The sequence below is a fragment of the Melospiza georgiana genome, chromosome Z (assembly GCF_028018845.1).
Source record: "Melospiza georgiana isolate bMelGeo1 chromosome Z, bMelGeo1.pri, whole genome shotgun sequence".
NCBI lineage: Eukaryota > Metazoa > Chordata > Aves > Passeriformes > Passerellidae > Melospiza > Melospiza georgiana.
This window is the reverse complement of record NC_080465.1, coordinates 32,737,372-32,750,026: the sequence shown is the minus strand read 5'-3', so window position 1 is coordinate 32,750,026 and position 12,655 is coordinate 32,737,372. Positions and strand designations below refer to the sequence as shown.

Below are 12,655 nucleotides of genomic sequence, written 5' to 3'. Positions count from 1 at the left end.
TAGATATAAGTAGTTGTTATTGATAAAGCAAACACTTATGTATTAGCCTCTTCAGTAATTTATATTGATTATTGATTTATGTGATTTATGTTTATTAACTCATTTCATGTATTAATTTCTTATGGAACCTTAACTGGTATTTAGTTGTGTGTTCCCTTTTATTACCAGGATTTTTAAAAAGCAGAGACCGGGCCTATACAAAGTTTTACACGCATCTCACCAAGACACAGATATTCAGCCGCTTTATTGAAGAGTGCAGTTTTGTGAGTGACAAGGATACTGGCTTGGCATTTTTTGATGACTGCATAGAAAAGGTGAAAAATATACTACTACATAATATTCTTCTGTTCACTTTGTGTTACTGTCCTGTCTGTTAGTTGGGAAGGTACATAACTTCTGCAGGGAGTATTCAAAAGGATTGGAATTCTTGGTGGTTATTGCTTTTTCCTTTCTTCATCTTCTTGTGTGATCATAATTCCTGTGTTGTTGGAGAAAATTTTAATTAAAGGCCTGTAGGATTTCAGTATATAAGATAATGTGAGAATTGCCAGTAGCTGACACTTCAGGAAAATACCATCCATTTCCTCTCTCTAATGTAGAATTGCTACCAGTGGTCATCTGCCATGACCAAAAACATCATTGTAGTTTTTCCCACAATTTCAACTTTAAACATGCCTAGTGTTTCAGATGTGGTCAGGACTTGTTTATGTAGTTTTTTCATTACATGCATGTTTTAGGAGAAAGATTGCTCCTTTTTCTTCTTTTTATTTTTTTTATTGTAGTCACATCAGTATAGTTTTGGTCTAGGTAGGTAATGGAGTTTATAGCCTCATCTCTGCAATTCCAAGTTTACAATATTAAAGTTACAAGTTATAGAATTGTATTTTTTTAAGGCATATGTACATGATTCTTTTTGGGAGAGCCTTCATATTAATAAGTTTTTGAGCCTTCAAATTAACAAGTTGTTATAGACTGTGAGTCTTTGATTTAGTATTGATTCTAATTAGATTAATATTTGTGAATGGACAAAAGTTTATTTGCCTTTCCTTTTCTCTGCTAAATGTGGGGTATGCATCTAGAGAATACTTTGTTAATAATTTATTACTGCAGGTTGTCATATTGGAAAAAGCTGCAAAACAGGAATTTCTCTCAACTAAATAAAATGAAAGCGTTTTCCTTTGATAGATTAAGGGTTTTGTATTCAGTAGGTAATGTCAGCAGATTGAAAGTATGCTGATTACTGAATTACTGATTACTGCTGGTTCTTCACTGAAGTATTTGAAAAAGAGGTGAATTGCTTCTATAGTTATATGGAAAATTGCCATTTCTTCTTTAATATTTCAGCAAGTAGCACAAGTTTAATATAATTATTTAGGATTTTGATTTTGAATTGAGAAGAAACTCTTAATCTTTTTTTTCTTTTCCCAGCTCTTTCCAGATAAAGGAACGGAAAAAGGAGAGAAGGTACTTTTGCCCTTGAAAATGTTTAGGAATATCTGATCATGAAATAAAAATGCAAATACAAGGCTGTAGACTTGATATTTGAGTAATTAGAACAAGTATAATTTATATACAAATACAGTGTATATTAAATATATATTTTTACATATTCCAACATAATTGACATTGTAAAGGACATTTTGTTACAAAGATAAACTCTGTACTTTAATGTCCAAACTCTGTTTTCAGGTTGATGTAGATTCTGTTGAAGATACACGCTTGATTGAGCTTGATGAGTCACAAAAAAGTGAACACACAGTGTTCATAATGCCACCAGAACCACCAGCTGATGATGGACAGGACCGAGTACCAAAATACAGGTACAAGTTAGACAGTCACATAGAGTGAAACTAGGGTGTCTATGATGGTTAGCAGGACCGATGTTCTGTTCTGGTGCAAGACTTGCCTTAAGACAGCATTCAGAAGAACTCTTTGAAAGATATGAACTGCCCAGAATCTGGTACATTTCTGAACCTCTAGAAGTCAGTGTTCTGGGTGTGTATATGTGAGGGCATGTGGAATATGGTATTAATTTTTCAATAACTTCTTGCCACCTTTATAGTAATACTTTTCTGCATGTATTCAGTGTCCTTCTTCTTGTTTGAACCATTTGTGTGTATTTTGTAGCAAGTGCAGTGCTCTTTGTTCCATGTTGGGAATGATGAAGGGTGGGTTATGACTCTACCGAGTACTATTGATCTGCAGATGGTGAACCAAAAAAGCAAAACATGTGCTCCGCTTTTCAGATTTCTTGCATTCAGTCTTTTTCAGCCCTGTGCAAGAAGTGTGGAGTTTCAGACACACTGGGTGCAATTAGTTTCTTCCTGTCTCTCTTGATCATGGGATCATGAGTGTTCTGGTTTTTGCTGTTGTCCTTGTTAATCACCATCTGTGCTCTCCTGACCTTCATGACATGGTTAGCAGTCTGGTTCTTATTTCCATTGTCTTTGGCGGCTTAATGTCCAAGGCATCTTCTTGTAGTATATTTGTGAATAAGGCTAAAAGTATCTTGCTGGTTTATTTTTCTCCTGGTTCTTTATTCTCATGTTTGTTATTTTTCCACATATCAGTTGTCTTTGTATGGCTTTCCTGCTATGAGCAGGTATGTGAAGAACTTTTATTTTCTTTTTTTTTTTTTAAATCATCCATATAGCTATAAAAACTTCCCACGGCTAGATTTCAAGCTCTTTGACAGGCCACAGGAGCTCAAGCTCTCCTTCAGCAGACACCCAGCTGGAAACAGCATTTCAAATAGTCCAGCACTCATGGCAAAGAGGACAAAACAGGTCAGATGAGTCTCACTGTAATCACTGTGTGATCACTGAAAGATACAAATTTTCTTGGTAAAACTGCCACCGCCTGTTTATACTATAAGTTAGAGACTTGGTCTCTGTAACTTACAAATAAAAGAAACAGAAGAGATTAAAAAATTACCATCTCAGATTACAGTTTATTGTCAAATGCATTTTTAAGATTTAGACAGTAATATAAAATTAAATTGAAATTAATGCTTAGTGTGGGAAAAAAAGATTGATCCTGATGCTAGAGTTTGTTTGCAGAGCATCTTAATAAGAGAATGGTAAAAAGGGATCTTCAGCTGAATGTCTGTCTATTTTTATTAAATGCTCAGAAGCCAGCATCTAAGTTAGATTTTTAGATTCAAGATCTTATGTCTTTTATCTGATTTTGTGTTTTGTTTCACCCTTACAGGAGATAAAAACAGCCCATAAATTAGCCAAGAAATATTATGTAAGCCCCTCTCAGTGGGCTAAGTGTCTCTTCAGTCATAGTTACAGCCTATGGTTTATTTGCCTGCCAGCCTATGTCAGAGTTGCACATGCCAAGGTCAAAGCACTGCAACAGGCATATGATGTTCTGATTAAAATGAGGAAAACCGAAGTAGAACCACTAGATGAGGCAAGTGCAAATCAAAAAGTTACCATGACTGTGAAATAGAAGACAGGTGCAACCACAGTGTGTTTTGCTGACACCACCAGGTTAAGCATACTTATGGTTAGACCTGTGTTTAAAGCCACCTTAAAATCATCTCAAGTCATCAACTGGAAATTAACTACAGCAACTGGAAATTAAGTCCCTTTTTTATCCTCAGTATAGTGTATGCTGGGTCTACACCAACTCAGTGTTGCTAGTCTTCTCACAGATGACTTCCAGAAGGAAGTTATTGAATATCCCTGGTTTTTATTGCACTTTAATTAGTGCTTTGCAGCCTTACTGCACTGAAGGGATGATGGGTTTGTGTGCAGCATACAATTCATTCAGTAGTATCCCCTGGCACACAGCAGCAAGTTGTCATGCTTTTCATGTGGGCACCTGAGGAAGCGAAGGGAGCCGACCCATCTTAATTAATCAGCATCGAACTCCAATTTATTTATCCAGCATGCACATTTTCATAATCGTGTTAATTAAGTTCATACATATTGGCTACAGATTACACACCAACCCCTCCTTTTGTTTTCAATACCTGTGGTTTCTTATTGAGACCAAAACTTGTTTTTCTCATCCTGTTATTGACTGTTCTCAAGGCCTCCATGTTTGTCACTCTGCTTTCCCATCACTGTCCAAGGACAAGGTATTTACTTGTTATTAAAAAACAAGCCTGAGAACTTTGCTGTTTACAGGAACGAGCTTGAGAACTTGCTGCTTACAGCTGCCTTTTACTTTTTAACCAGCTGTATGTGATTATGGCATGTCTGAACAAAACTCTATAAGCCATGTCTGAACAAAATTCTCCAACAGGCACCTTATCTCCTTTATTTCTCAAACAACAGAGCTGAGTGGAAAAAAAAAATTGACATGGTCAACAGTGTGACTGTTGATGTCATTTCAGTTTCTGTGACTTGCTCTTTAATTTTTGCTCCCTCTTCTGGCTGTAGCATGTTATGGACTAACTAGTTGTTCTTAGTTTTTCTTTTTATATGCGTAAAAGTTGGAAATCAGGAAAGAGCTTAAGACACTTCAAAATTCTTGTCTTTAGTCCATTTACACATTTCTGTATCTTGTCAGGTCTGTTACAGAGTAGTAATGCAGCTCTGTGGACTGTGGGGTCAGCCTGTTCAGGCTGTGAGAGTTCTTTTTGAAATGAAAAATGCTGGAATACAGCCAAATGCCATCACCTATGGTTATTACAATAAGGTAAGGGTCCAGTGCCTTTTGCAGTTGTCACTCCCAATGTCCGGTAGCATGTTTTTAAGGTTGTTTCTTGCGGCTCTTCACTTGGACTTGCTGATTCTGTTAGTCAAGCCATCCTTTTGGATATGCTTAGAGAATGACTGAATCTACACTAAATGGTTCTACAATGTTAAATTTACATTCCCATGCTGTTTGGCTAACCAAAAATTCTATTGAAATACAGATTTACACTGTTTCCATTTGCAAATTTTGGAACCATCTAGTGCTTCCACATCCAATAAATCTATTCTAAGGTGTATTCTTTAAGATAGCAAGATCCAGAATGGATGAAGGCTGGAATTAGGCAACTTGAAGTAGCCTCCCTCTCTTTCCTTGCTTCCAAGTTCCTGATGACACTTCATGGTAAACTATTTAAAGGAAAAAGAAAGGAGATGTTACTATGGTCTTCTGTTACTATCAAAATATAAGAACAAAACCCACCTTGTTTAATTAAAGTAATTTTGATCCATTGTCTGGTTATACTCAACTATTTTGTACTGACCTGTGGAATAAAAGGGAAGAGCTCATAAAAATTTAGGTTTTTGTCCTACTTCACATGGTTGGCATTAAATGCTTTTTTTATTGGTGGCAGGGGTGAAGCTTCTCACCGTACTGTGATTTTTTAATGTAACTTCCATACTGTTTTCTGTTATTGCAAAATGTCTCTTTCTGCAGGCAGTTTTAGAGTCTTCTTGGCCTAGTGGTAACCGCAGTGGCATATTCCTGTGGACAAAGGTACGAAATGTAGTTCATGGCACAGTGCAGTTTAGGCAGTGCCTGAAGAAATCAATGCAGATCCCACAAGTGCCTGTGATACCAGGTAATGAGTTAGTTGAAATAGATTTTTTTCTGGTGAACAAGGGCATAACATACTTTCAGAGGGATTGCAGCTAACATTGTGGCTTTTGAAAGTGGAAAATCTGTCCTTAAATGTATAAAAATTGATATTTGCCAACTTGATGCTTATAACAGGATTAGAATGTCTTTTGCATACTGAAGAATTAATTATCTTGATTTCTGTTGTCAGAATTTCATACTCTTATTTGATATGTGTGAGCAGAAGTGTTTACTGTTGTCTGAAGAGGTTAGATTTATTTAAAAATCTGAATAATTAAGTCCTCTCTTACTAACCAGCTCTTGTTCATGTCTTTAGTTCTGCGGAGTCCCACGGGTGGAAGTGATGGGGACATGGTGAGCCATGGTAGCGTGGATAGTTCTAATGATGCTAACAGTGGGGAGCACACCCTCTTCGTCAGTGACTTAGTCAGGCTTGATTCCGCTGATAATCACTCTAGCACAGGTACTAGATTCTGCTGGGTTTACTACTAACAGTTCCCCAAAAGGCTAAATTTTGTAGTCTCCTGTTGATTTCCCCTTTACAACTACTGCTTTCCCTTCTTGAGGCTGTAGAGAAGTGTGGAGTTAACTTGCATAAAAAAGTACACTTTGTTGCACACTATTGTTGAACATTTCTCCTTTACTTCACATCATGCTTTAATTCAGAATGTACCATAGCAGAAATACTGTTATATGAAAAGAAATATTTTGCTGTGGTCTCACGTACCCTGCTTTTTGTGTTAACTTTCAGAAAAGGTATGAAGCCTCTGACATATGAGGCTGTTTAATTTTTGCATGCTGTCATTTATTCACAGAAGTGGTAGTCCATGTCAGTAAAATCTTTCTGTGAAAAGAATGATGTTTGGTGAGGTGATTTGAAGGTAACACTTGAAAATGTTCTTCCTTGATAACATCTCAGAAAGGTCTAATTAGCATTCATGGAATTAGTATGTTATGTTAGGTTATGGTAAAACTATGCTTTTAAACACCGTATTCAAGTGTCTTAATAGTAGTGGCTAACCTTTGAAATAAATACAGAAATTGTCAGAACCTTGTCATACAGTTTTCAGGAGACACCATGGGAATGGAAAGGCAGGTGATAAGCTGGAGGAAAACTCCACGTTAAACATAGTGTGCACTCCTCCTGACAAACTGAAGTAAAAAGAGTGCACAGGAAGTTAATCATTTGGGATGACAGGACAAAATGCATGGTTCTTCTTATCTGCTCTAGTACTGATCACATCCTACCCGTGCAGTTTCAACTAAACTTCCTTTCTGTGTGTACTTCAAAACTTAATGCACAAAATTATTCTTGCACACTCTTCATGTTTTTAATATCTTGAGCTCTTCTGCAAAGAGAACTTTGAGTCTGATCTCTGTGCTTCATCTGATATGTCTGCCTAGATTACTGAACTTCCCTTCTCTCTGCTCTTTGTTGCTCTGCTTTTTGCTCTTTGCTGTCTCTTGGGTGCCGCATTTGTCCTTGGCTATCACGGTGTGGGGTGCAGACTTATGGTGTGAAGCCTTGGATGCACGTGTGCATTATTTCTACCCTTGAATGTTACTCCTGCAGGTAATTCACCCATTTATTGATGGGGTATTGATACTTCTGCTCAAGGCAGGGATACTAACATTACTGAAAATCTGACAGAGGAAAAAATAATCACCTGTGAATGTCAGAACTCAATGTTCTATATATAAAGTTTCTAATATAGTAGCCAAATGTATTAATTGATGGCTGCTCAAATTTTTAATTCTTTTTAACATAGTTGTTATTTGTTGGTAAAATAAATAGCAGTGATATGTATGGTAGATGAATGGTATTTGTCACCCAAATTTTATGGAGCTTCCTAACACCTTTCACACTCAATAACTTACTTTGATCTTTTTTGTTGCAGTAATGAGTGCTAGTAGGTACTCTGAAGTATATGAACAATCCAGTTTAACATGTTGCTGTGAAATGTGTCCATGTAGAATTTTTGTCTTTTTGCACATGCAGCAGCACTTCAGATAAAAAAAAAACAGAGAAAAGAGACTTTCTGTATTTTTTCATGTGACAGATTTCTTTGATTACTGTAAACTTTTGGGTTTTTAGTGAGTTACAGCTGGCAAGCTTAACTAGTATAGCAGAGGAACAGACTTTTTTAAAAATCTTTGTAGTTTTACTTTTTTTTCTATTACAATTTATACTTTGGCATACAGTGCAAAGATATAGCACAGTTTATAGTACAGGTTTTTTCCAGGGCTGAATTCACTGTTAGAAGCTTGCTCAATTATGGCTGTGCTTGTCTAAATTTCTTTTGTTAATGCATTTGAGAATTTAGCCTACCCAGCAGATAAACATTTCATGCTAATGTAATAGGAAAGGAAGGAGAGCAGATACAGTGCATTGAAAATAGTTAGTCACCATAGTGCTCCTAGGCAAATAACTCATATTTAGTATAATTAGAAAAGTAAATTTGGATTAGTATAGCTGAATTATCTCTGGTGTTATCATCACTGAGTTGAGTAGGTCTTTCCACAAATTAGACATTTTGGAGACCTTAACATGAACTTTTCTGGAGAGATAACATGTGAAACAAATAAATTTCAGATCTTTTATTTTCATACTGAAAACAAATTTAGGAAGGGAGAATGAGCTTGAAGCATGTGTTTGTATTTCTTGTAACAGGTGGTCATTCAGACCAGGGTTACAGATCCAAGGATGAACTCTTGAGAGATGGTGAGGATAGTCTTCCTGCAACTGAAACACACGTAGAGAAAGATATTTCTTCTAACCTTGAAGACTTAATAGGAGGTTAAGTATGCATGTTTATGTTGGTGAAGGCTTTTGGTAATAAATGTGTTTCATGCATTAGAATACCACAGATGCTCAGCGTATTGAATTAATAGTATTCCAGTGCTCAGAATATGGTAGATTTCATATAGTTATTTTACTTCTATGTCCTAAATTATAGGAGTGGAATGTGTATAGGTAGAAATAGCCTTTTATTAGATCAACTTAATATAGATGGAAAAAATGGACAAATGTTGGGGTATGCAGTAATTTACATTCAATTTCCCTCTTTTATCTATTTGAAATCTTGATAATTTTTTTAGCTGTACCTGTTGACCTAATAAAAGGTGCTACTTTTTCTCACAAACTCTTCCCAGCTATAGACAGCCTTAGGGTCATCTCCTGTCTTCTGTTCAAATTTTGCCCTTAGTTTTTCTGTATTTTGTTGTTTTCCTTACTGAATTTGTTTCATATCTGAGTTCTGAGATCCATTATGTGAGTTAGGGCTTTTAAAGCTCTCATTAAACAAATTGCCCTGCATGAAAATCTGTGAACTGCTGTTCTTATTATGCTTTGGTTAGTTGAAAAAATACCATGGGGAGAAATTGGCAAATGCTATAACCTTGTGAACAGCTAAGCACTCTCTGCATAATGCTGGCAACCTTTCTGAGTATTGCTTCCAGGAAATGCTCAGTACCTAGTAGGACTGATCCTTTAGTTTGTTATTACATAAGATGACAGTTGGAGTTTATATTTTATGTACCAGTGCAAATAATTACTAAGTTAAATCTTAACTTTATATATCCATATCTATCTATCTATCTATCTATCTATCTATCTATCTATCTATCTATCTATCTATCTATCTCCTAATGTTCACATTCTCTTTCTTGCAGAGATTTGTACAGAAAAATCTTATGAAAAGCAACAGCTGAATATAGAAACTCCGAGTCCAGCGGATCCACCTGCTTGGGGTAACAGTATTGTGAAAGTTCCATCAGGCATTTTTGATAGCAATGGAAGGAAGGGCAGTGATGGTAAGTCACTGGGTGAAACAGAGCTTGCTAAAGTCCTGATCTTGTTGTGCTGTAGTGTTTTGCAATCTGTTTCATATTATGAAAATAAATAGAACTTCTTTCAAGGTGCAGATGTCTTGCACAATGTTTGCTTTCCACCATTACCCTGTGCAGGTAACATAGAAGGAACCTCTAGATTCTAAGGTTGAAAATCACTGTTCTGTAGACTGAAATCAAGATTTTACCTGCCTTGCACTGAGAGTGTTTCAGTAATACAGTAGGAAACAAAGAGAAATAGTGTGTCCAGTCTTGATTTTGTCATCTAAACCTTGCTGATCTTGGACAAGTCTGTCTGTATTCCTGCAGCTTACATTGCCATTCTGTAATGCAGGAACAATGTATGTTGTCTTTGTGCAATACAAAATTTATTTACTTATCTCAAGATTTGTGATGAAGAAGATTTATGGATATATAAAAGCCAAATCTTGGGGATCAATTTTTTTTTTCTGCCTTTCTGTCCGTTTTTTACTAAGATAAGGTAGTCCAGCTTCAGTGTAGCTTGATAGCACAGAATAGAGTTGCAGGTAAGAAGTTTGTTGGAACATTTTGGCAATTATGAGAACACATGTCTAGCTAAGAAGCAGCATTTATGTGAGACTCAAACATTCTCCAGCAGGTGGATGTGGTGCAACACGTCTTCTCTTGAGGTCCTAATATAGTAGAATTTCCATACTTATGAAGATTTTTACTTTGCTAACACAACTATCTAGGTAGCAAATATTCCAAATTATCCATAGGAAATAGGAACATTTATAAGATTTGTTTATGGCTTCGACATGCTAAACTTAATTAGTATTTTCTAAATATACATCTGTGTCATAAATCAAATAATGCATCTGTATTGACCAGACACACATTATAGTTTTTTTCAGAACCAGAATGAACTATGGTGTTTGGTGTTTAAATCTTGAATGTAGCTCTTGTGGGGGGGGAACCAAAACCAACCAGAGTAACTTTTATTTAAAATTGTAGTTTCCTTTAGTTCATGGATGTAGTACTTACTCTCTGGGTGTTGGCACAGGGAAAGAACGTAGAAGCCATAAGCAGCTTTGATTCCAAAGAGTAGGTGGCTTTTGATATGCAGGATGTCTTTGCAGTGAAATAACGTGTTCATGCTAGTGTAACTTCTGAATGGATATATTGGAAATGTAGTACTCCCAGTCTTCTCTTTGTAAGGAGATTAAGGAGATTTCACATGGTTTCAGGAAATAAGCATTTTTGGTGGCTATGGATACCATATTATTAATGCATTTTCTCTTTCAGAAACAGTTTCTAGCCCACTGTTCATAACTCAGGATTTAGTTGAAGATTCAGTCTTTGGTGATGTTTCTCCTAAGAAGACAAGTGAAAAAAGACAGAAGAGACAAAAGCTGTTTTCAGAGAGAAGCTGCAGTTTCAGTAGTGAAAGCAGAGCTGGAATGCTGCTGAAAAAAGGCAGCTTGGACTTGCATTCTAAAGAAATAGCAATAATGATGGGAGCAGATGCCAAGATCTTAACAGCAGCTTTATCTGGGACCAAAACTTCACCTAAATTCCACAGCTTTGAAAATATCACTGACCAGCAGGTTTCTGACATGAGTGGCACTTGGAGTGATGTGACTCAGAGTGATTGGGACCTAGAACATAAGTCTTCACCAGTGCTGGAAGAACCTGGGGAAGAACAGGAGGATCTTGAGAATGGACGAGATGGAAACATGACTACAGTGGAAGACATAAATCTTGAGCAATCAGCTGAGTTTAAAGACCAGAAACCTGAATCCAAAGATGCAACTGCTAAAAGAAATAGCTTTTATGGAGTGGTTAAGCCTATTGAAAGGGAAGATGTTGAAGTAGGCTTGGACCCTCTGTCTTTGCTAGCTACTGACAGCATACAACCAGGTTATCCAGAATCTGGGGAAAAGTTGATGTCACCAGTTGCAGCACGTAATTTGGCAGATGAAATAGAGAGCTATATGAATTTGAAGAACCCCTTGGGTAGTAAGTTTCCCAGCATGGAACTGCACAAGCCAGATAAGGAAGCAGAAGCTTCTGGTACACTTGGTCACTCCCAAGAACGAAGGTCAAGCCTGCCCTTGGATCCCATCCTGCCGTCCTCCAAGTGTTATGAAAGTCGAAGAAGTCCTTCTGTCTGCAGATCCAAAACATTCACTGTACGATCAAAGCAACAAACTCACCCACAAGTTCAAAAGGAGCGGTCATCATCTTTGACAGGACTGGCTCGTTCTTCCCCGCATGGCTCACTGGGAACTGTCGTAACAACTTTATCCAGTCTGAAGTTAGACAATATACTGTCTGGACCAAAAATTGATGTTTTGAAATCAGGCATGAAGCAGGCTGCCAATGTGGCCAGTAAGATGTGGGGAGTGGTAACATCAGCGTATAGTTACTCAGATGATGAGGTAAGTGTTTTTCAGTATGAAAAGTTCGGGGACGCAAAGTTAGAGGGCTAACTTCTATGTCCAGAAGATTGCTTCTCTAGGTGTTTTTTACTTTTTAATTAAGTATTGACTTTTATTAGTTAATAAAACTACACTTTATCTATGGTGTTTTTCCTTGCCATTAAAAAACTCTCACCTTTCAGACAAAAGGAAATTAGATGGTCTCAATGCAGTAAGTTTTAGCTTTTTGTTCTCAACAAAAATCTCCCATTTCTTTATTAATCTTTTTATTTATATGTAAAGAAACCAAACCAAGAAACCCTGGAAAGTACAAATTTATGTCACCTTAAACGATGCCATATTGCCCTGTCTTACTTTAGAAAACTAGGTTGTGAAAATAAATTACAAACCAAAGAAGTCAGATTGGTGAGGGTCAAAGTTGAAAGTAATAAGGTACAGCCTGAGATCTAGTAAATTTACTTATCAGGAATTTGGAAACTAAGTGTTATGGGTCTTCTGTGACTAACAGAGTGTTTTTCAGAGTAAAACATTTCACATACTAATGACAAGAATGAAAGAACATATAGAGAGATTAATATTGTAACTTCCTCTTTTTTTTGTGATGTCTTGTTATTGTGCCTTCAAATGATGTGTCTGCATCATTTTTCCTGTCTGTAATGAATAAATTTATATCACTATTGTTTTGTCACTCAGTTTGTCAGTTTTTCAATATCCTCCTGCTTTGTCCAGTATCTTTTTGAGGCTACAAAGTTTAATCTTACATCTGGTAATTTTTGTTACAATGAGATTTATCTTAATCTGCTAGTTTAATTATTTATTCTTTAGGATAAAAATGGAAGTGGAGGTACTCAAAAATGCTACTTTTTCTTCTTGCATTA

General features: G+C 36.4%; 1 protein-coding gene across 4 annotated transcripts in view; it reads left to right on the top strand.

Annotated features, from left to right (window-relative positions):
- Positions 1 to 12,655, top strand: part of DENND4C (DENN domain containing 4C) — a 70,702-nt gene that overhangs the window by 41,590 nt on the left and 16,457 nt on the right. For all 4 annotated transcript variants that reach the window (XM_058043383.1, XM_058043382.1, XM_058043384.1 and 1 more), the window contains 11 exons: positions 169 to 314; positions 1,429 to 1,464; positions 1,690 to 1,820; positions 2,654 to 2,786; positions 3,211 to 3,417; positions 4,525 to 4,653; positions 5,365 to 5,509; positions 5,843 to 5,989; positions 8,198 to 8,323; positions 9,199 to 9,339; positions 10,642 to 11,777. In XM_058043383.1, the coding sequence (XP_057899366.1) occupies positions 169 to 314; positions 1,429 to 1,464; positions 1,690 to 1,820; positions 2,654 to 2,786; positions 3,211 to 3,417; positions 4,525 to 4,653; positions 5,365 to 5,509; positions 5,843 to 5,989; positions 8,198 to 8,323; positions 9,199 to 9,339; positions 10,642 to 11,777 (2,477 nt within the window). The remainder of the gene's footprint in view (positions 1 to 168; positions 315 to 1,428; positions 1,465 to 1,689; positions 1,821 to 2,653; positions 2,787 to 3,210; positions 3,418 to 4,524; positions 4,654 to 5,364; positions 5,510 to 5,842; positions 5,990 to 8,197; positions 8,324 to 9,198; positions 9,340 to 10,641; positions 11,778 to 12,655) is intronic.